At 46.6% G+C, this 19997-nt stretch overlaps 1 protein-coding gene across 2 annotated transcripts; it reads right to left on the reverse strand.

Annotated features, from left to right (window-relative positions):
- Positions 1-9069: 9069 nt before the first annotated feature.
- On the reverse strand, positions 9070-19048 carry pdcd6ip (programmed cell death 6 interacting protein). 2 transcript variants are annotated; one of them, XM_003968833.3, is made up of 18 exons: positions 18739-19048; positions 17144-17198; positions 16985-17054; positions 16659-16786; positions 16379-16532; positions 16186-16286; positions 14689-14805; positions 14376-14598; positions 13964-14087; positions 13628-13805; positions 12775-12886; positions 12511-12680; positions 11466-11714; positions 11141-11275; positions 10912-11006; positions 10682-10799; positions 10424-10608; positions 9070-10089 (listed from the first exon to the last, which is right to left on the reverse strand). In XM_003968833.3, exons 1-18 carry the CDS (start codon positions 18942-18944, stop codon positions 9909-9911), a joined length of 2601 nt encoding a protein of 866 aa, XP_003968882.1. In that variant the 5' UTR covers positions 18945-19048; the 3' UTR covers positions 9070-9908. The 2 variants fall into 2 exon arrangements, with proteins under 2 accessions (XP_003968882.1, XP_011607209.1); XM_011608907.2 differs by having other exon boundaries at positions 14689-14820.
- Between the last annotated feature and the right edge of the window lie 949 nt (positions 19049-19997).

The raw sequence follows: 19997 nt of genomic DNA on the forward strand, positions 1-19997 counted from the left end.
ATGACCGGCCTCGATGAAACCATAATTAGCCAATTAACTCACCTTATTTAGTGGTTATGGTCTTACACGCAAGTTGCTGCGCGTCAGTATCTGTATGGGACTGAAACAAACTGTCGGTTGGTGGTGAAAATGTTAAGATGCTCATGATAGATCTATATTTTATGTGGTGATGATGACGAGCCCTGAGGCTACATTGCCTCTTTATAGAGGGCTGAGAGGTTATTCTAATGTAATTGTACACTGCACTCCTTCACAGGAGAAGCAGAGGAAATAAAAGCCCTCTCATCAATGCAACATAGCTTTCTGCAATTCTGAAACTGCTTTTGCACCCACGAGGTTACGTTTGAAAGAGCTTCTGCACTTTTCCGACCGAAATGTTCCTTTACCGCCGCCCTTTCTGAAGCAGAATGAATGAACTGCTAGTAGATCTGGAAGAAACAGACCGATAAATCTATTTTTATTCGTGTTCCATTAATTTCGTAGTCTCATTCAGCTCAAAGTCATTCATAGAATACATTATTGATAGGCAAGGGGCGAAAAATTACACATATAACCTCAGAACCTCCACCGATAAATGTAGCCTGGGGGATGGAAGCATACTTTGCCTCGGTCTCAAGGTGGAGAGTTACTGCTGCAAAGACAAGGCACCAATATCGGCATTGAACAGGATGTGCTGCAGGTGCGAGGGGGCTCATCCTTTATGGTCACAACAAACACTCACACACTTGAGATCTCTTGTCAAGATTTGTGCGACTGGCCAACAGAAGGCTTCGTGCACAGACCGACACCAAAGCAAATTTAACTGCATTTAAAGAGAAATTAAAAATTTACTTGAGTGTATCAGTTTCACTTTTGTGTGCACAGCGTGCAAAGGGCAACAGTTTCTACATAAAGTAAAGCGCTGTAACCACAGATGACAGAGGTGGCTCAGCACAGGTCTTCAGATGTGCGTCATTAAAAAAAAGCAGCAAATAGGTTGTGTGTGTGTGTGTGTGTGTGTATGTGTGTGTGCATGCTCTCCAGCTCCACACAGTTTATCACTTTTTAATGAAACTTTATTGGTCTACAAGGAACATTTGTTCTCAAAGCAACATGGGGGGGGACTTTTTGTTTCTCTAAAAGGAAGTTATCCACAGGCGACTGGTGTGTGTATTTGATCTTAACTTTGACCTGAGACAACACACACAGACAACTGCTCTCTGCTGATTGGGGAAGTATGGCTGGCATGTGTGCGCACAGGACTGAGACTCAATGGCGCTCGCCTGTGCACAAAAATACCACCGCGGCTGTGGCGTGTTATATAAAACACACTTGGTTAGGAAGTGCACAGCTGACTGTGTGTTTGTACGCCTGTGCATGCCTCGCTGTTACGTCAGTTCCAGTGCCTTGGTGAGGGAACCTCTCGACCTTACTGGAACTGAGCTGAGAGCGGCCCCCTCCTAGGAAAGGTATAAAGCCGCTCATCTCTTCTGGTAGACATGTCCATTAATTCCATGCAGCTGTCTTTATAATCTATACTCCATCAAATATTTATCTGCATAACCATTTGTGTTGCACTGCTGCAGTAGCACTAATACATTTTTGTTGTCATGCTTACACGTTAAAACCCGGTCAGAAATATGACACCTGTGTAATTGTTACCCCATTTCAACCACAGCCCAACCTTCAGTGCGCTGTCGTGTGCCACAAATTAACTAGAACGCCGCCATCATCTGCACGGTAAATCTGAAGCTGGAGGCTGACGGGGGGGGGGGGGGGGCACAAAGCTGAAAAGGCAATAAAAAAAAGCAGCTAAAGCTTTTGTTCGATCAATATGTGAAGAGAGAGTCAACATGTGTTGACCTGTTGGGCGGATGTCAGTGCTTCTGTGTGTCTTTTTCGCTGCGCTGGGAGCAGATTTTGCCAGACGTGACCAGGCCGACATGTCAGATTAGATCCCCTGGATAATCACTGATGACTTACAGCGCATGAATGTCGCCTGCTTGCCAACAGAAAGCCAAAGTAGGTTTTTTCACCATGATATCACAGCAATCACTTACACCATCGCCTTTGAATCATCGGCTGGTGCGACATAGCCGGGCTGTCTGATCATCAAAGTGTGTAAGTGCTTGTGCGTGCGTGCGAGTACAGAGATCGAGTGACACCTCAACAAGTGAGGACTATAAATATTAATGAGGTCCTCATGAATATTCAGAGAAAGGGGCATGAATATTTAAACTATGATGGAGCATGCGGCTGGGTGACCAGACAGCCACAGACAGGAAACAGACAAATAGACCTCCTTTGCTTCGCAACCTCTGCAGGCAGCAGCGGCAGCAGTGCAGCTTTTCTCATATGCTGCATTAATTCTAATTAAAAATATATGCTTTTTTGGTGTGTGTTTTGGTTGGTTTTTGTGAGCTCTAAGAATTGGCTTCATGAGGATTTTAAAATGATTCCTATTCAAATGAGGCGAACCTGCTGAGTGGAGAGGCTCACACTGTTGAAGAATTACTGTAGAAAATGTATTCATAATGAGAAAACATGCAAATATCTAAACAAAATGAAACGTGCTGCTGCTGGGATGAGGTCCAGTGGCTTGAAAACTGATTTTCTTTAACATACATACCCTGCTTGTGCAGAATTCCATGCTATTATTAGGTATGTTGTTATTAATAATGAATGCACAGGTGCATTACCAATATCCCTGCTGCACCAGTCACATTTTCTATATCACCCTCATCAACTTCTCCTCGTCTGGCACATTTCTTTGGTTGTTGTTGTGTGATAAGGAGCTCCTGAACCATCATCTGAAAAGAGCTTAAAATAGTGTACTCCCATTTTTCTGCATCACAACAGCGTTTACATTTGCGGCGCAGGCGTCGCTGTTCTCACTGGGTGCGTGCAGGCTCCGTTTTTATGTCATAAATAAAGAACTCGCTCGCCAATGAGTCTGAAACTGTTAAATCTGATTACCAAGTCATTGTCGAGCAGGAGGAGGGGTGTGGTGTAAGGAAATGCAGGGACCGGAATACAGGAGGGACCCTAAGCAGATTCCAGCGCCGACGTTGACTGATATCACGTGTCAAGCGCCCCATCGCGACCCATCCCAGCAGCCAAACGCAGCATCCAAACGCAGTGTCCTCTGGGCTAAACGGTGCAGTTATCACCGGGCGTCTGAGGTAACAGCCCTGATGTAACCCCTTAGGGAAAGTGGATGTTGAATTTAGACAGCGTGCGTCAGCGGTGAGTGTTACAGAACCGAGCGCATTTCGGGGGGGGGGGGGGGGGGAACCCCAAACGCGGGTTCAAACGTAGGTTGGGCCGAGAACGCGGTGCGTCAGCGTGGCCACGATCGTCGATGAGAGTGTGTTTTACGCGTAAAGGTGAAAGAGCGCGCACCTGCAGGGCGACGGAGCTCAGCGGAGAGGTGGCTGTGTGGGTTTGTGGTCTTTAACGGATGTTTGACAGACTGACGAGCTCTGGCATTCACACGCTGCTTCCTCCACACGCTCTCCCATCCTTTCTGCCTGTCTTCTCATCTCTTCGGGCGGTGGGCGTAAACGCCCCCCCCCCCTCTCTTCCTAAACGCCGTTTTTCCATCGCCACTCGTTGTTTTCTGCGATTTGCGAGCTTGACAGGTCTTCAGAGAGAGAGAAACGTAGAGGGAGAGGAATCAAACAATCCCTTCAATTAGACAGCCCACACAAACGCGCGTCTGAACTCTATACCATCTTCATCAGCTGTCGCGCTTTTTCCATTTTTCCCCCACCTTCCGTCGCGGAAACCTTTGTTCCGAAGTTGAAAACACTCCGTTTGCAACAAAGGTGGAGGAGAAATAGGGAGGGGGAAAAAAGCCCATTTAGCTTTGAAGAACAGAAAAGCGCGACGAGCTTTTAAGGTATATTTGCATCGAGAGGAGGGAGTCTCGGCTTCTCCCGCTTTAATTGACCCACCGGTTCGCCTGAAATTTGCAGAAAGCCTGCGCGCATGTGATGTGAGGGCATTTACAATGCAGACAAATCAAGATTTTATTATAGGCGCTGACCGCAGTCATCCTAACGAGGGGTCCCGGCCAGAAGAACTTCTCCTCGCCTTCCAGACTCATGTTAACTTTACCGGAACTGGCAATAAACAAAGAAACGCGCGAATGCAACCCTTCAGGGCTTGCTGATTGATGGATTAATAAAGTAGAGGTGCGGCGCACACGCACGCACAGTAAGACGTCACGACACAAGGAGAAAGTGAACCCCGGGAAGCAAAGGGCGAGACAGAAACAGGACCTTCAGACGTCCACCGATGGAATGAGTCAATACTGTAGTAACAGTGGTGCACTGCAGCATGCGGGGGCGGAGGGGACCTGTTGATGCAATCAGTGTCGTATCTCTCCACTTTCCTCCCTTCCTTCTCCCCACAACCTCTCTCGCAGCTGCCCCCCATGTGCTCACGGCGGTGCCCACCGTCCTCCACGGACGCGCAGTCCCGTCGCGGCCACATTGGGTCCGAGTGGTAACTTCAGTTTACCAACACATTAGATGCACTGCAAAACAATGGATCTGCACGATTTGCACGAGACAACGGTGTCATTTTTAGAACACCCATGCAGCTTTGTTTTCCGAACTAGACACAGATTCCTCTGTTGTCTGTCGTGGTCCATTGTTTGTCTGCTGTTTTAAAAAGATGGAGAGAATTGTTAAAATTTCTCTTTCCCATCAAAATGTTGATGTTTTCCCTCCAAGAATACGGTCAGTATTCCTTACGAACCCGACTTGAGACCCAAACGGACATATCTTTATTCACTGGGTCTCCATTGTCTTATTTGAACCACATTTCTGTTTGTCTTCAGTAAAATTATCTTTTTTTTTTAAACCTCTGATTTCAGTTGTTACTTTCTTGGTGGACTTTCTGGCTATTTCTCCCTCCTCTGTCTGCTTCCTCCGCATGATTCTCGCATCCTCAGGAACACAGTGTTTCTTTTCTTCCTCCTTAAACCTTCCCTCCATCTAATCCTCTTCACCATTTCGCACCATTTGTCATTTGCGTCTTTCTCCGCTCTCGGACGCCGTTATCACTGACCCGGGAGCCTTTGAGCCTGTTCTCTCAGCCGTGGGCATCATGACCATAAGTTGAGTCGCGAGGCTATTTATATTTGTTCCTAATGAGGTGAGATTTTCTTTCCGCCATAGCAACAGTCTCTATGGATACCCCACTTGGATACCAGATCTCATCCTGCTTTAAATGTCTTATTATGGGCTGCGCCTTCCTCCTGTGTACCGTAGCCTAATTAATTCAGAATGATCGCCCTCCCTGTTGCAAATGGCGCAGACATACCCCTAAATTACAGACAAGATGACGTCATCGCAGCGCCAAAATCACCGTTTCACCGGTCAACGGGCAGCATCAAATAGCCCCCCATTAAAATACCACATGAGCTGGGGTGGGTATTTTTATTTTATTTTGGTAACTGACGGCGTTTCAAACACGCGGAAGCTTTTTGCGTGATCAGGAGCTGCATCCCCCCCCAATCCCCGCGGGAGGCTGTGATTGGGGCGCGATTGATCTGGTCCGAGTCGTCTGCCGCACCAGTCCCGGGCAGATCATTAAAGTAGCTCCTCCGCAGCTGTGTGTGTGTGTGTGTGTGTGTGTGTGTGTGTGTGTGTGTGTGTGTGTGTGTGTGTGTGTGTGGTGGGGGTCGGGGTGGAGGTCACACAGGTGCTGAGACCTGCCATCTTACTTCCTGCCACAGAGGGTGACAAGCGATCAATTAAACGGCGGCGCAGCTTGCGCGGGCGCGCTCCGGCGCGGTGACCGCACACGGTGCCTTTGTATTTACAGTAACACTTGGAAATGTCCCCCCCCCACCTCCCGATGACAGACGCCGGGAGACAGCTGCCTGCTCCTCTATACGCACAGGTACACGCACAGGCACACGCATCCTGACAGGTGCTGCATTGTTAAGGCATGTCCAAGTTTGGCAGCTTGTTTTTCCTCCCCCCCCCACCCTCCTCCTCCTCTCCACGCGCGTGTGTGATGACTCAGAGACAGGGAGATGAAAAGATGAGGCCGGGTCCTGAGATCGGATGGGCGGAAGAAGGTTGAATAAATCACATCATTAAAGCTGCATTAAAAGATTGTTTTGACCTCTGCTGGGCTGTCTGCATACGCATGCGCGTGTGTGTTGGTTTCTGGCCTTTGTCCCACTGCAGCAGGTGGCAGCAATGACGTCCGTCCACTTCCCACCAACACACACGCGCGCACACACACACACTCTCTCTCTGCTGTTATCTTCTCCGGTGTCAGTCGCGGTGCGTTTTAACTATTCCTGAAACCCGCTCATCCGATCGGGTGGCCACATTGCGCCGCTTCCTGACACGCGTGCGCGCATACGCACAGACTCCCACTCACGCACGCACGCACGCAGGAACACGGAGCGGTGGACTGACTTGATTATACAAGTGGAGCAGCTCGTCCTGACAGAGGAACAGAGCACCAAAAAGGATACGCGGGAAAAAAAAGGAATATAAAAGGCTTATTTGCCCGTGTTGTATAAGCGTGTTTCATCTTCCCACTCTCGCCTACCCTCGCCCACACAGGTTAGATCCAATAACTACCGCCAGGACTCCATCTCGCAACACAAACATCTCCATGAGAAGGAATATTGCCGTCGAGTTCTTTTTCATAATCTCTTTCCTCTACACCCACATACGCGCACAGTGAGGGGGTGAGAGAGAGACAGGAGGGGGTAAAAAAAAGGAGAGGTGGTAAAAGAGGTGAGGAGGAGGGTGGAGGAGAGGAGAAGAGCGCTCATGAGAGCCAGGAGGTAGTTGTTATAGTAACCGAGTCTCTATACCTGTCAATCAGATCTATTTCAGGCATCTTGCTTCTATGGGGGAAAAAAACCCAAAAAGGAATTTAAAAAAATGTATGTATGAGACCTGTGAGCTTTTTCACTGAGGCAGAATTATCAGCCTTTGCACATGCACGCATACTGGCAAACTGGGAGCTGGTAGACTGATCACATTAACACCATAAATGAGATTTCAACACTGTTGTCATTTGTTTTTAGATTCCAACACTTGTCTTTCCCTGCAAAAAAAAAAAAAGAGAGAGAGAGGAGGGTGAAAAGCACGATGACGGCAAATGGAGCGGCACCGACGCGTTTTAATCCCAGTTTAACGCTGATGTAATTTGACCTGACAGGCCAGTTTAAGACCGGGATGGTGAAGATGGTGACACAGCGGCAAAGCTTTACTGATAACGGGTTTTTTTTTCATGACAAATCAAAGATTTTGCCTATTTCAGCTGGAACTTTTGCTATTTTAAAGTCATTTGGGTGGTTTGTCCCACACGGACCTCATTGTGGAGGACAACTTTCTTGGGAAAACCATCCGCCAACTCTCCATGGCAACAGTTGTCAGGACACTTGGAACCCTCCAACAGGAATCAGCAGCTCACAATAGAGGAAGCATGTAGTGCTCAAAATGGCTTCACGGCTGTCCAAATGAGTAATTCCATTATTTTACCTTGTGTGTTTTTTTAATTATTAATTTGTTACTTATATTGACACTTTTATTCCAGTTTCCGTATTGGAAATGGATACTGGGTAGCAGGGAGCGTTCTCCTGCTGAAAGAGGCCAAGGTTGTCGGGGGCGATCAGTTCCATGAAAGGCTGTAAATGACCTGTCAACCTCACACGACCCAACGTCTCCCTGCAGAACACAGCCCAGAGCATCACCGCTTGTTGTTCCCCAGGTAACCGAGAGCATTAGCCGGGCCCTGCATTCGAATTCCCACCTATTCCATCAGGCACACTTTCTCATCATTTATAATTTTCTTTAAACTTACTTTTTCTTGCCCCCCTCCCAGCGCCCACACAGTAGTTTTAAAATAATTGTACGCGAGATCAAAATCCCAGCCAAAGAAAACACTCGATTCAGCCCTGTTGGGAGCCAACACATGGTGAGCAGGGGGGGGGACGATTGAGTTGGGGGGGCGAGAGAGAGAGAGAGAGAGCGTGAGCAACAGAAAAGGCTGTGTGCTGGGTTTGGGAGCCATTAGGCAGAAGGTAATTAATACCTGTCACTGCAGTGTTCTGTTCGCTGCCTTAATTCCGTTTCAGACCAATTAAAATATGACACTCCTCCAGTGGAGGACGGCTTGTTAAAATTAAGCGCCTGAGATGCACAGACACCTTTGATAAACACATCCAGGGCTACAATTAGCTTTGGCAGCGAGGGTAGGTTGTATAGATAGAATGAGAGAAGGATTGGAGGGTGTGTGTGGCAGAGAGAGGGGGAGCGAGAGAGAGAGAGACACTGTGTGTTGTCTCACTTCATCCCAGAGATGCAAGTTAAAGCCTCACACACTCTAGATGAAGATGATGTCACCGGCGCTTCCTGAGTCACGAGATGTTGACCAGTGTGGTGGAGGTGCTGCCAATGTTGTGCAGGCCAGGCAGCAGGGACAGATGAGAGGTTATGAGCAGAGAGAGAAGAGCTGAGGATGCAGAAAGACAGGTGGTGCTTGAGAAGCAAAGGAAATCTGGGGGTGGGGAGGCCAGGGAACAAGCAAACATCGCCAGGTTAGATGGGAACTCAAAAAGACCAGACAAAGAGGAAGAGGGGAAAAAGGGAGGAATGATGGATGCAGGCGGGGAACCAGTAGCTCCCTGCCAACATCTTCATGCATCCTTCCAGACAACAAACTGTGCTGCCATCTGCCCATCTCTCACTCTCCCTCTCACACACACACGGAGGAAATATGTGAAATCATTAGTGACACAGAATAAATATCGGGAGATGAAATCTGCCTGTGGAGAATTCACCTGCAGGGAAATGTGATTGGAAGAGATCGTGACCTCCCCCTTAGAATAATTTGCACACCATCTAACTAAGGTGTGCCCACAGGGCCTGGAAGGGGAAGGGGGTTTAAGATGGTACGGGGTGGCACAATTCATCCGCTGACTGGCTAAAATGAGCAATCTCGGTGGGTGGATGACCTGGGCCTCGGAGGGCGTTGCATTGTGAGCCGCATTACTGCCCCCTCCTGGCGGCTTTGCAAACACCTACAGTTTGATGAACAAGACCAACGTCAAGACTGGTAAATTTTAATTATATTAGAGCAAAAACATACAAAGGAACACAAAGAGGATGAAAGTGCAGCACACAGTTTCCTGGTTAACCACAAACAGAGGTCTTTTATACACACACATACAGTATATATATATATATATATATGTATATGCATGTAGAAGAGGATAATTTCTCCCACAAATTGATTGTAGCACTGAAACAAACTAACATTTCCCATGTGAGCAAGCGAGAGGAGAAAGAGAGCGAAAGAGACCAGGATTCTCCATAGTTACGATTTACATTAGAAAACCTACAGGCCATTCTTTATACATCAGCCAGGCATCAGCATGTTACAAAAATAGGAATATGGTTGAGAGAAAAGCATTGGGAGTTGAGTGAGTAGGTGGCAGAGTGAGGATGTGCCTTTCTGGCAGGGCTAGTAATGACCACCCACCCACAGCCCAACCAGAAAACTGGGTTTCCAAGTCCTCCTATATGGGTTCTACAGCAGTCCAGCAAATGGAGTCACTATCAGTAGAAACTTCTTAGGGTTTTACAAGAAATGTTATAGAAAATGATAATAAACACAAAAATAGCATAATTAGTGCATCAGTGTAGGTTGTTATGATTATCAAAAAGGCTGATAAGAATACGAGGACGAAAGTGAAGAGATTGATGGTTTCAGATAGAAGAATAAGTGCAAAACAGTTCTAAGGATGGCCTCCACTTAGCTTTATAGAGCTGCTGTTAGTTAAAGAAAACAAAAGATGAATGGGGGGGGGTCTAATGGAGATGCAGTGTTATTGCTGGGGGCAATTTATTTGGTGTAAACTGAGGCATAATGAGAAATGAGAGCGGTTATTGCTGTGGGTAGTAGGGCTGCTGCTGAGGAGGGTGCTGGGGGTAGCCAGGGTATGGCTGTCCAGCAGGAGGGGCGCCTGGGTAGCCAGCTTGTCCTGGAGTGGCCTGGTATGACATGTAGGGCATGTTGTACTGCCCGTAAGCATAGGGGTTGTAGCCCATAGGCATCTGGTAGTACCTGCATGGGAAGAAAATGAGACATTTACCAGAACTGGTTTTGTTGTTAAGTTGTGAAATGTGATTTGAATTCAACTGCTGTGTATATAAAAGCCACCCGCTTCCAAATTTAAATTAAAAAAAATAAATAAAATCAAGCAAATGATGACCTACACTAGAATCTAACTTCCTCACAATTCAGAATGGAAGCTCCCCCGTCATGAATCTACTTTTTGCCGCACTTAGAGATGATACGAGGGTAAGTTATAGCTAACTAAAGGAGCGTGACTCAGGCACCACAGCGGCACCGTTGGCTGGATTAGTCTTGTCAGAAATCAGGCTGATGCTAAACATACCCTGGATAGCCCTGGTAGGAGGGGTAAGGTGGGCCCTGGGCCTGTGTCGGCGGAGCCATCGGTGGTGGGTTGTTAGGTGGAGTACTGGCAGGTGCTGCATTGGCTGGTGTGCTGGAAGCGGCATGAGGGGTGAAGGTAGGTGGAGGTGGCCTCGCCGGGGGCTTTGCCGGTGGTTGCTGCTCGGCCTGACAAAACAGACAATCATGACCGTCCTGCCACAGTCGGTGCTCACATCCGGATATCTGAAGGGCTGCTTACAAAGACCGATCTTGGCGCTGGTGTTGGTCCAGCGGCAGGGGGAGCTGGGGTGCTCTGATAGGCTGGGACGTTGAAGGATGGAGCGCTGGGCTCCCGAGCGATGCTCTGCTGAAGCTCCCTAAAAACAGGAATTAAACAACGTTTACTCGCATATGTCACGTTAAACTGAAACGTAGAAACAGGCACATTCACTCAGCGGAGCTGCTGTTGAGTTTTGAGCAGTTTCGTACTTGAGCAGTTCGTCGCGCTCCGTTTTGCGAGCAAAGACTATGTCGCTGCATTTGTTCTGGAACTTCAGGAGGATTTCTGTCAAGTCGTTGTAAAACTGAAAGAAAAAAATGAACCCATGAACCCAAATGAACCCCCTCCCCCATCAGAAGACTAACACCTTCTGTTGTCAACACAGCGTTACTCCGATAGTTTACGCCGGTCCAGAAGTGTGTTGTGCTGAGCGAGTACCTTGGTGCCTTCGCGCAGGTTGTTGCTGATCTCGACGTAGCTGTCATGAGCTGAGGCCAGCTTTTTCAGCACCTCCTCCCTCTGGTTGCTTTCTGCATTGGACTGTTTCAGATTGCTGAACTCCTGGTGGGAGGTCTGAAATAAGGAAATCAGACCAGGGAGTTAGACCATGGACGGCAGGTGCACGTTACGAGTAAACAGTGAAGCGTTCAGCTCTCACAGCGAGAGATGGGTGATTTCTCTTTGTGCTTTTTGGGCCCCCTATTGATTTACGTAGGGGAATTTAAAAAAAAGAAAAAGTTTCTGAATTGTCCTGCCAGCATACCTGAACTTGTCCAAGCAGCTCTTCCTGTGTCCGAAGGCTGGCCTGGACCCTCTGGTTGTAGGCACCGTACAACTGCTCGAGCTGGGTGCTTGAGAGCTGCTCCTCGTTGATGGCCCCATCCCGGGCGAGGGCCGTCAGGAAGCTAACAGACATGTCAAAGGTCACAGCCTTGACCTCTCCCTCCAGCGTCTCCCGCTCCTTCTTAATCTCATCCAGTTTGGTGATCTGAGAGCGCAGCATGTTCACCACCTGAGTGAAGACGGTCACAGTCACGCACAGAGCTCTGGCACATTGAAATATGCAGCTGCCCCCCCCATTCCACACTTTTGGCATAAATGCCGTGTCGCTGCACATCTCTGTTTCCCAGCTCTGCTTGCTCAGAAACTCAAGCTCCCCTGTGACACGCTTTGCAGCGTCAGCAAATGGAATGAAAAATGGAGCTGGGGTGGGGAGAAGGGAGTGGGCCGTGAAAGCAGGCCGCATCGGTACAGGCGGTGTAGGTATATTAATGATTAGGCTTTGCTTTGCTGTGACATAACAAAGCGTGTAAACAAAACAGTTAAAAAGTTGGTTCATCCGGACTGTCACCGGCTTAAACGATTGTCGCTGTCTGAAAGGGAGACGGCTGCATTGTTTATCCATATTGTTGTTTCGCTGTAAATGAAAACAGCAAAAAAAAAGGAAAAAAGCCTGTTGAGTCAGACAATTGAGCACCGATGAGCTATTGTGTTTTACATTAGCTTTTTGTTGAGAGTGAAGAGGATAACTGATGTTCTAACAGGTGTGTTTTGTGGTTTTGTTTATCTTAAATCAAGCTGTTGCACGTGATCTCTCATGACATTTGGTGAAGAGACTCTTGCGGTATTTCGGCTCAACACTTTTGAAGCTTCACGGCAGAGGTTTTGCATGAGTTAATGTTGGCTTTGAAGAATTCACAGGTATCTACGATGGTACAGGAAGCAGCAGCGGTGAGTGAAGTGGGCTGCAGCAGTCACACGACAGGGTCATGTGATCCGCAGAGTTAACGCGTTAGAGGCGTACGGACCTCGCTGCCCTGCAGTGTTTTGGTTGGGTTGGCAGACGGGATGGCGGCGCTCAGCTCGTTCTCGGGTTTGCACAGCAAGGCGATCATTTCACAGTGAGTGTTGTAGCGCTCCTTCACCACCTGGTCCGCCTGGACAGCCTTGTCCAAGATGCTGCGGAAGTTGGCTCCCTCTAGGGGGGTAGAGGAGAAAGGGGGCAATACAGACAGCAGCGGGAGAGAGACGTCAAATGAACGAATCAACATCAAGTCGCGCTCCCGCTCTACCTGCACGGAGGGGCTTGTACAGATCTCCAGAGGGCGTTCTGTTCCAGCGCTGGTTGAACTTGGCCCGCAGGTCGTTGTCCGTCGTCTCTTCCTCATCCAGCATCTTTAAAGACTGAGGACATCACAATGCACAAACAGGCTGGTTGAGATGGCGGCGTCTCAGTACACTGAGTAAATCCACACGACAGATTACAATCAACTCCGTTCTTTAACAATTCCTTTTCTAATTGTGCACATGGATTCACGGGTATTGTCCATACTCTATAGACCACATGTAGAGTGGATATTCTAGTCTCATTGTATTCTGAAAAGCTTATTTCAAACAGACTGCTTTTTTAGTAGTTTTGAACATCAATATTAATGATGTTTATATTAAAAAAAAAGAAATAAATTAGTAAAAAAAGCCGGGGGGATGTTCTTTGCTTTTATTAAAACACAGTCAAGTACTTGTGGGGAAAAATGGGAATGTTTTGGTGAGCACTTCTCAGATCTGCCAACAAATTTGGAAGCGCTTTGTGCTTTTAATCTTTATTTCCATCTGTTTATTTGTTGTATGCACATTGTCTAAAAGCAGGTTGGCTGAAGCTGGTAGACACACAGTTCTTGGCCCAAAAATCTGGATTAGACTTCAGTGATGATTTTCATCTGGGAGTTCTGCCATAGCAGACAAATATGTCCCATTTTTAATAGTGGTGGGGGAGAATTAGATTTAATTTGTCCAGATCAGCCTTTAAAATCAATAAGCCCATATGTTATCCACAAACTGGACAAAAAACTCCCACAACAAGTGGTTTAAAGGGGCTGTACTGGGGCATACTGTACACATAACCTAGTGGGTTCCTGTTCATCTGACCTCATCCAGGATCTCTCTGTTCCGAGTCAGGAGCTCCGGCAGGTCTTTGATGAGCTGCTCGATGCTCTGCAGTCCTCCTTGCTGCACGATGGAGCGCGCCTTCTCGGCTATAGACTGTGGGATGGAGTCTCCGGACAGATCCTCCAGCGCTGCTGGCAGGTTTAGAGACGCCAACACCCTGATGTACAGTTATGCATTTTCAACTTTCCAGACAAATCTAATTCTTAATGCAGTTTTAATATCATACAAATAAAGCACACGCCCACTCCCAGCTGTTAATTGGAAGAAAAAAAAGGCAAATCTTTAAAAGCATCTTTAAAAGACGCGACTGCATACCCGTTGCAGAGGTTGGTGGCCTCCCTCATGGTTCCCACCAGCCTGTTAACAAAGTCAGACTTCCTCTGGTTGTAAATAGTCATGGCCTGCTGCACCGCCATGGGGACCATCTTCTCAAATAAGTCTGAAACCAAAGGAGCAAGAAGAAGAACTGGCTTTCAGCTGCAATTCAGGTTTCCAATTCAGAACTTGTGAAAGGATTCAAATTGCTGCGCGTGTTCAATGGACTGGATGCATTGTGGTTTGTAACAGGTGCAGAGACGCAGGAGGGGATAATTAATGATGTTGACAAGTCATCTTAGAGCTGGAAACACCTAAACAGGAGCCCAGCTGGCTGGAGAGGTGTGTGTTCTTTAATGCTCTTTGTAATTAAGTGTTGTTTATGCATTCATTGTTCCATTATCTGTCTCACCTGAGAATTTCTGGCTGAGTGGCGTTGTGATGGGGGATGCTTTGACCAGCGCCGCCTTGCCAATGTGTTCAAGATCCTTGATTTCAGGCACGCGGTCGTTGTAGATAAAATCGTTGTCTTTTTTGGCCGCGGTGAGGGCTCGGTTGATCCTGTCACTCAGGTCTTTGACGCTCACGTATTCGTCGTACCGAGACGCCACGGTCTTCACCAGCTCTGCTGCGTGCTGCACGGGTGAACGGAACCAAGAGAAGGCAGTGAGAACAGGGCGATTTCGGATGACGGTGAAGCGTTGGGGGGAGAGAAGACAAAGCACCTGTAGGCGAGCGATCTCCTCTCCAAAGCGCTTCTTCTGTTTAGCCAGGGCGCTCTGGTGGAGCTCAGCATTGGCCTGCATGATGCAGTGCTTGGCCGCCAGCACGGGCAGCACTTCCTGAAAATAAAAATACTGACCAGGGAGAGGCAACCACAGAGCGAGACGCAGGCACGCATACAGGTATACGCACGGATGGACAGGTGCACACAAGAGCAATGCAAACCACAGAGAGGGAGACGCGCACACCAGCAGGATCAAATCACGGATGACGTCACGAAAATAACCAAACAAGCACAAGCAGTCAGAGGTGTGCAGACCCACGACACAAAACACACACACACACACAATCAGTGCCAGCGCCAACACCACCACCACAGGGGGGATGCAGAAAGAAAGACAGAAAGAAAGAAAGAACGAGAGAGAAAACAGAACAGCTCGTGAGTGTTTAACCTTTGACCACCTTCATCTCACGTCACAAGGCCAGTGTGAGTGTGTGTGTGTGTGTGTGTGTGTGTGTGTGGACAAAGGGGTACATTTTTTCCTGCTTGTTAAACTACATTTCTCTTTCTCAACACAGAAAAGTCGAAATGATACATTTCATATAATATTGGAAGCTGTGAGCCAAAGGAAAATACAACTTAACGAGGATATTTAGGTTAAAGGTCAGGGTTGTTTCTGCTCCACTGATTTATGTATCTCTTTTAATGGTTCCATCCAAAAATATTAACTTTCTTACACAAAAAAATGAAAGCTTCGGGGCTTTATTACAAAATGATGAAAACTTGATGACATCTAGTTCACTTATTTATAGATCCGTTCCTTACAAACGGACTGTTTTGAATCCAACCGTTGTTCCAAAGCGATAAAAAGTAACAATTAAAATGTCAATTGTGATGTGAGCTGGAGTTCAACTGAACAACATTTAAAGATAAGCAGCATTTTAATAATGCCTCATGTGTCACATCTCTGACACTGCCTCAGGTACTTGATGTGGATAAACCTGAAAACGTAGTAATTTCCTTTAAACATTCAGCTTTAATCTATTTAATCTGATCTTCTGTGTCCAGATGGAAAAAAACCTGAGTGCTGTGTGCATTCAGGTATTTCATTCATACCACAGACAGGCTCTAAATCTTCACATTCCTAGTTAGATAAGAAACCAACCCTGATGGAGACTAGTTAATGAGTGATCACCACAAAAACCCAATGAAGCAGGGTGAAGTCAACCAAGGAGAAGAGAAACAGCTGGAGATCAGAGCAGTCTGCAACATGAGGACCACTCTTCCAGTTGTATTTTCCAAAAATGCACATAAAGGGGAAAAAACCCAGCACGCAACCAGACAGACAAAACACACACACACACACACACCCTCCATACATGCAGACCCCCAACTCTGCTATCTCCGCAGCACTGAAGACAGAGCTGCCGGCGTGCTGTTGGAAAGCTCAACAGAGTCTCTTCAGGTTAATCTTTACCCATGGCTGCCCTTCACATACCTTGGGAAGGTTGTCTTTGTACTGACACTGCTTGAAGGCATCGCCGTAGAAATCTGCCGCCTGATTGGCCAGCTTGGCGATGACAGCGTCTTTCATCTTATCTGTTGGTTCAACAGCTCGCGTTAATGACGAGCTTGCAGGAAACAGGTCGCTCCTGCATGTCCTTTATCAATAATGTGTATTGGACCAGCACCTGAGGCTGCCTTGAGGAAGATGACTTCCTGGGCCTGTGCCAGCATGATTGTGCTCAGGGTACCCATAGTTTCCGGGGAGATGTCCATGGTTGGCTCTCTGTTCAGCGCGGACAGAACTGTGTCCTTAATGTGGCCGAAAGCTCCGCTGGCCAGCTGGAGAGTGAGACAAGTTTTCAGACCACTCAGCTAATGCATCCGACACCAAAGTAACCGCGTTACACCTCTTCTCCAGGAAGATAACATACGTTTCATTTCTAAGGTAAAGCCGTACGTGCTGACCTGATAGTATTTGGCTGCGGTCTTCAGCCCCTCATCATTATCCAGGTTCTGCTCGGAGGCGATCTGACTGGCCAGAGCTGCTACATTGAACAGCACACAAGTCTTCTCATAGCCCAAACTGGCCAAAGCTGCAATAGACACAACACATGCAGCGATGACTAAATACATTTTGTGGACGTTAAATAATGACAATGTGAGGAGTGCAGAGGACAGAATCCTCAAAAGTAAATGGAATAAATAACAAACTAGGTTGCTTAGTGGTTCTGCTTTGTTACGCTTTTATTTTTTTATCCGGAAGCTGAAGGATGCAAATGAGCAGCACCTACCAAGCTTGACTGAGCCTCCAAACAGTGACCCTTTATCAAACGCATCCTTCCATGTGAAGGTTAAGCAGAGCTGTGGACAAAGAAAGACAGCAATTACACACTCGCTCCTTGTTTTTGGAAACCGACCAACAAAAACGTTTAGAATGTCCACTTAACCACCTGGTTTTCAGAGAAGGGAAACTTGGGCTCGACGGCACACAGCTGATCGTAATACCTGAAAAGAGAAAGACACAAACTAAAAGCACCTTTTCTGAAATGTGTGAACTAAAATAAACGTACTTCATGGAATAACAGAATCACAAGGTTGTGATTATAGTGGAGTTCAAGCTCAGTCGTTTCAGCGACAATTGAGTCACTAACAGCGAGACAGGCACAAAAACACACACACACCTTTTCTTTTTTGTATGTGTGTAACAGTGACGTGAATTATTTATTTTTAGCGGTGACAGCTTACAGAAACGCTTGTTAGGGAATCCCCATTTCCAGTTGATCCACTATCAAACCTGATGTCCAGAGTTCCATAAAACTGGGTTTAATGGGTAGATATACACGTATATACACGTATATATACACGTACAAGAAGTTATAATCAAATGGGCCCACGGAAGATGAGCCGAGCTGTGCTTCTTGGTTTACTAGAGAAAGAAAGACAACATTCTAGTCCACACAATGGGTGCCATGGCAACGTAAAACTGTGCAGGTTTGAAAGAGATCGGGCTCTTGGCGCCAGCGTCAAGCCTTTCTGTGCAGACAGGTAAATCCTGCACCTGGTTCCTCATATATATAACAAATAACAGTTATTACAGCTTGTCAATTTGAGGAATTCCCAAATCAAAAGCTTTAGCAATGACCTTATTTCCTTCAACGTGCTAAGATTGTGTTCATGCGTTGCAGTGGAAGCATGCAAGTTGTTCCAGGGCACAGGGAGCGCTCGTGGAATCTGGGCAAACCCTTATATAACAACCCATGAGTCAATGAGAACAAAACCTTGACTAACGCAAGGCAAAGTGGCCAATAGCACACTTCAAACTGTCAGCAATGTCAGTTGATACCCGGGACAAATGACAACAGCTTTTAAATGGGGAACAACTTATGCAAGTGTGTCTAATCACAGTAATGTGTGGTAAAGTGAAAAGTGGGACGTGAAGCGGCTGTTTGTGCTATGAAAGAAATTCCCTGTCTCCTCTTTATCAGTTTATTATTATACCACCTTTATAAAGTATATAATGTTTAGGTGGAAAATGCTGCGTCACAATATTGTCTGATCATGTATCCATATGATACATTGACAGAGGCACATGTGGGCAAAGCTGATTTTTAGACGGCTATCAAAGATGTTGTCAAAATTGTGTCACTTCTTGGATTTAATTAATGAGTTTTATTAGTGTGACCTATGTTTTTTTTTAACCTTTTGAGTCTGTTCCCGTTTGGTAAAGTTTAAATTGACAGCTCCTCGGGTCGCCTCACTGACTAAGCATTTATCAAAAAGCTCCCCGTAAATAATACCGCTTTCTTTTTATTCTTGTCAGACAGTTCATTCGAGCATGTTTAAAAACCACATCGCCATGAGCGATTTACTTAAGTGGAAAAGCTGCGTTAGCTCGTAAGCTTCTCGAACTTTAGCTGCCCGATTAGCAACTGAAAGCTAACACATCTGGGTGCGGCAATGACGAACGTCAACGTGGGTAAAAGTTGCTACGAAGTTCCCAACTTTGCCAACTCTCAGCCCTGCCATAAAATGGAAGATTGTGTACCTGAGAAGAACCTCCAGGGAGCTCTCATGTTTGTCCAGCGGCCTTCCCACTGCGCTCTTACGGAGCTTGTTCAGCTCCTCCACGGCGCGGATATATTCCCCCTGCTCGTCGCTCGCCTGGTACGCGACATTGATGAATTTGGACAGCGGCTTCACTAGATCTACCTCGGATGACTTTTTCAACGGGACTGAAATAAACGTTGCCATTTCGGCCCGTGTGCTTTCCAAAGCTGAGTGAAGAGTCGACGTTAGAACACAAACAACAGCGAGAGGTTCACTTCCTGGACTCGCACAGGGAACGTCTGATGACGTCACGGAGAACGGCGCAGCGTATCGCCCCCAATCAGTAACGTTTTTATAGAAAAGGAAGTAGACTTTGTTGATGGGGAAGCTTTATTTTCATTTATTTATCTTTAAAAAAATGTATATGGTTTGAGAGTAAGGCTCTGGGGAAGGATTGCTGGTTGAGGTGGCAAATTATCGACTGTTTCCGGTTCTAGGATCAAGATGCTTGGAGAGAGATTAGGGTTCAATTCCCAGCATCCAGGATGGACTATTGCTCATAACGCATCAAAGAAGAACCAATTAGTGTTATTCGCCATTAGGTTGGGCAGGACACTGAAGAGTAGATACCGGAAGTACAGGATGCTGAGTAGGGTGTAGTGACGTGGTAGTAGAGTTTACATATAAGGTTGCTTTATGATCAACACAACTGGATACTTGGAAGTTCAAGGGTCAAATCACCCCTGACCCCCCTCCATCCTGCTCCTGGGTTCGCCTCCGTCCTGACATTCCCCAGGCGGCGTAGCAACTGCATTTCTATCTGCACCAGTAGAGGGCGCTGCTGGCACTTGTAGGGCTTTTTATAAAGGCGCCCAGAAGCTGCATCAATCATATACTGTATGTTAGGTGTGAGCAAAAGAAGTGATTTCTAATAGATAGATCTATAGGAATCATATATCAATCAGTTCAGCCGAAAATAAAACTATTCCCCCTTTTAAATGCAAACCTTAGACAATATATTCATATAAAACAAACACAACGTACACTGTCTACAAAATGTGATCAGACATTTCAGTCTTTTTTTTTTTTAAATTTGAAAACTGTAAAGGTAATTTGTGTTACAGACAACTTATTTTAGATAATTACCTTTCCATACTGTACAGAATTCCTCTGGCTCAAATAGCTAATTCAACCTTAATAATCACAAGGATACTTCTAAATCTCCTTCGTGAAGAGAAGTTTTGTTGTTGGTCTGAT

This window comes from Takifugu rubripes, chromosome 12 (assembly GCF_901000725.2).
Source record: "Takifugu rubripes chromosome 12, fTakRub1.2, whole genome shotgun sequence".
Taxonomy (NCBI): Eukaryota; Metazoa; Chordata; class Actinopteri; order Tetraodontiformes; family Tetraodontidae; genus Takifugu; species Takifugu rubripes.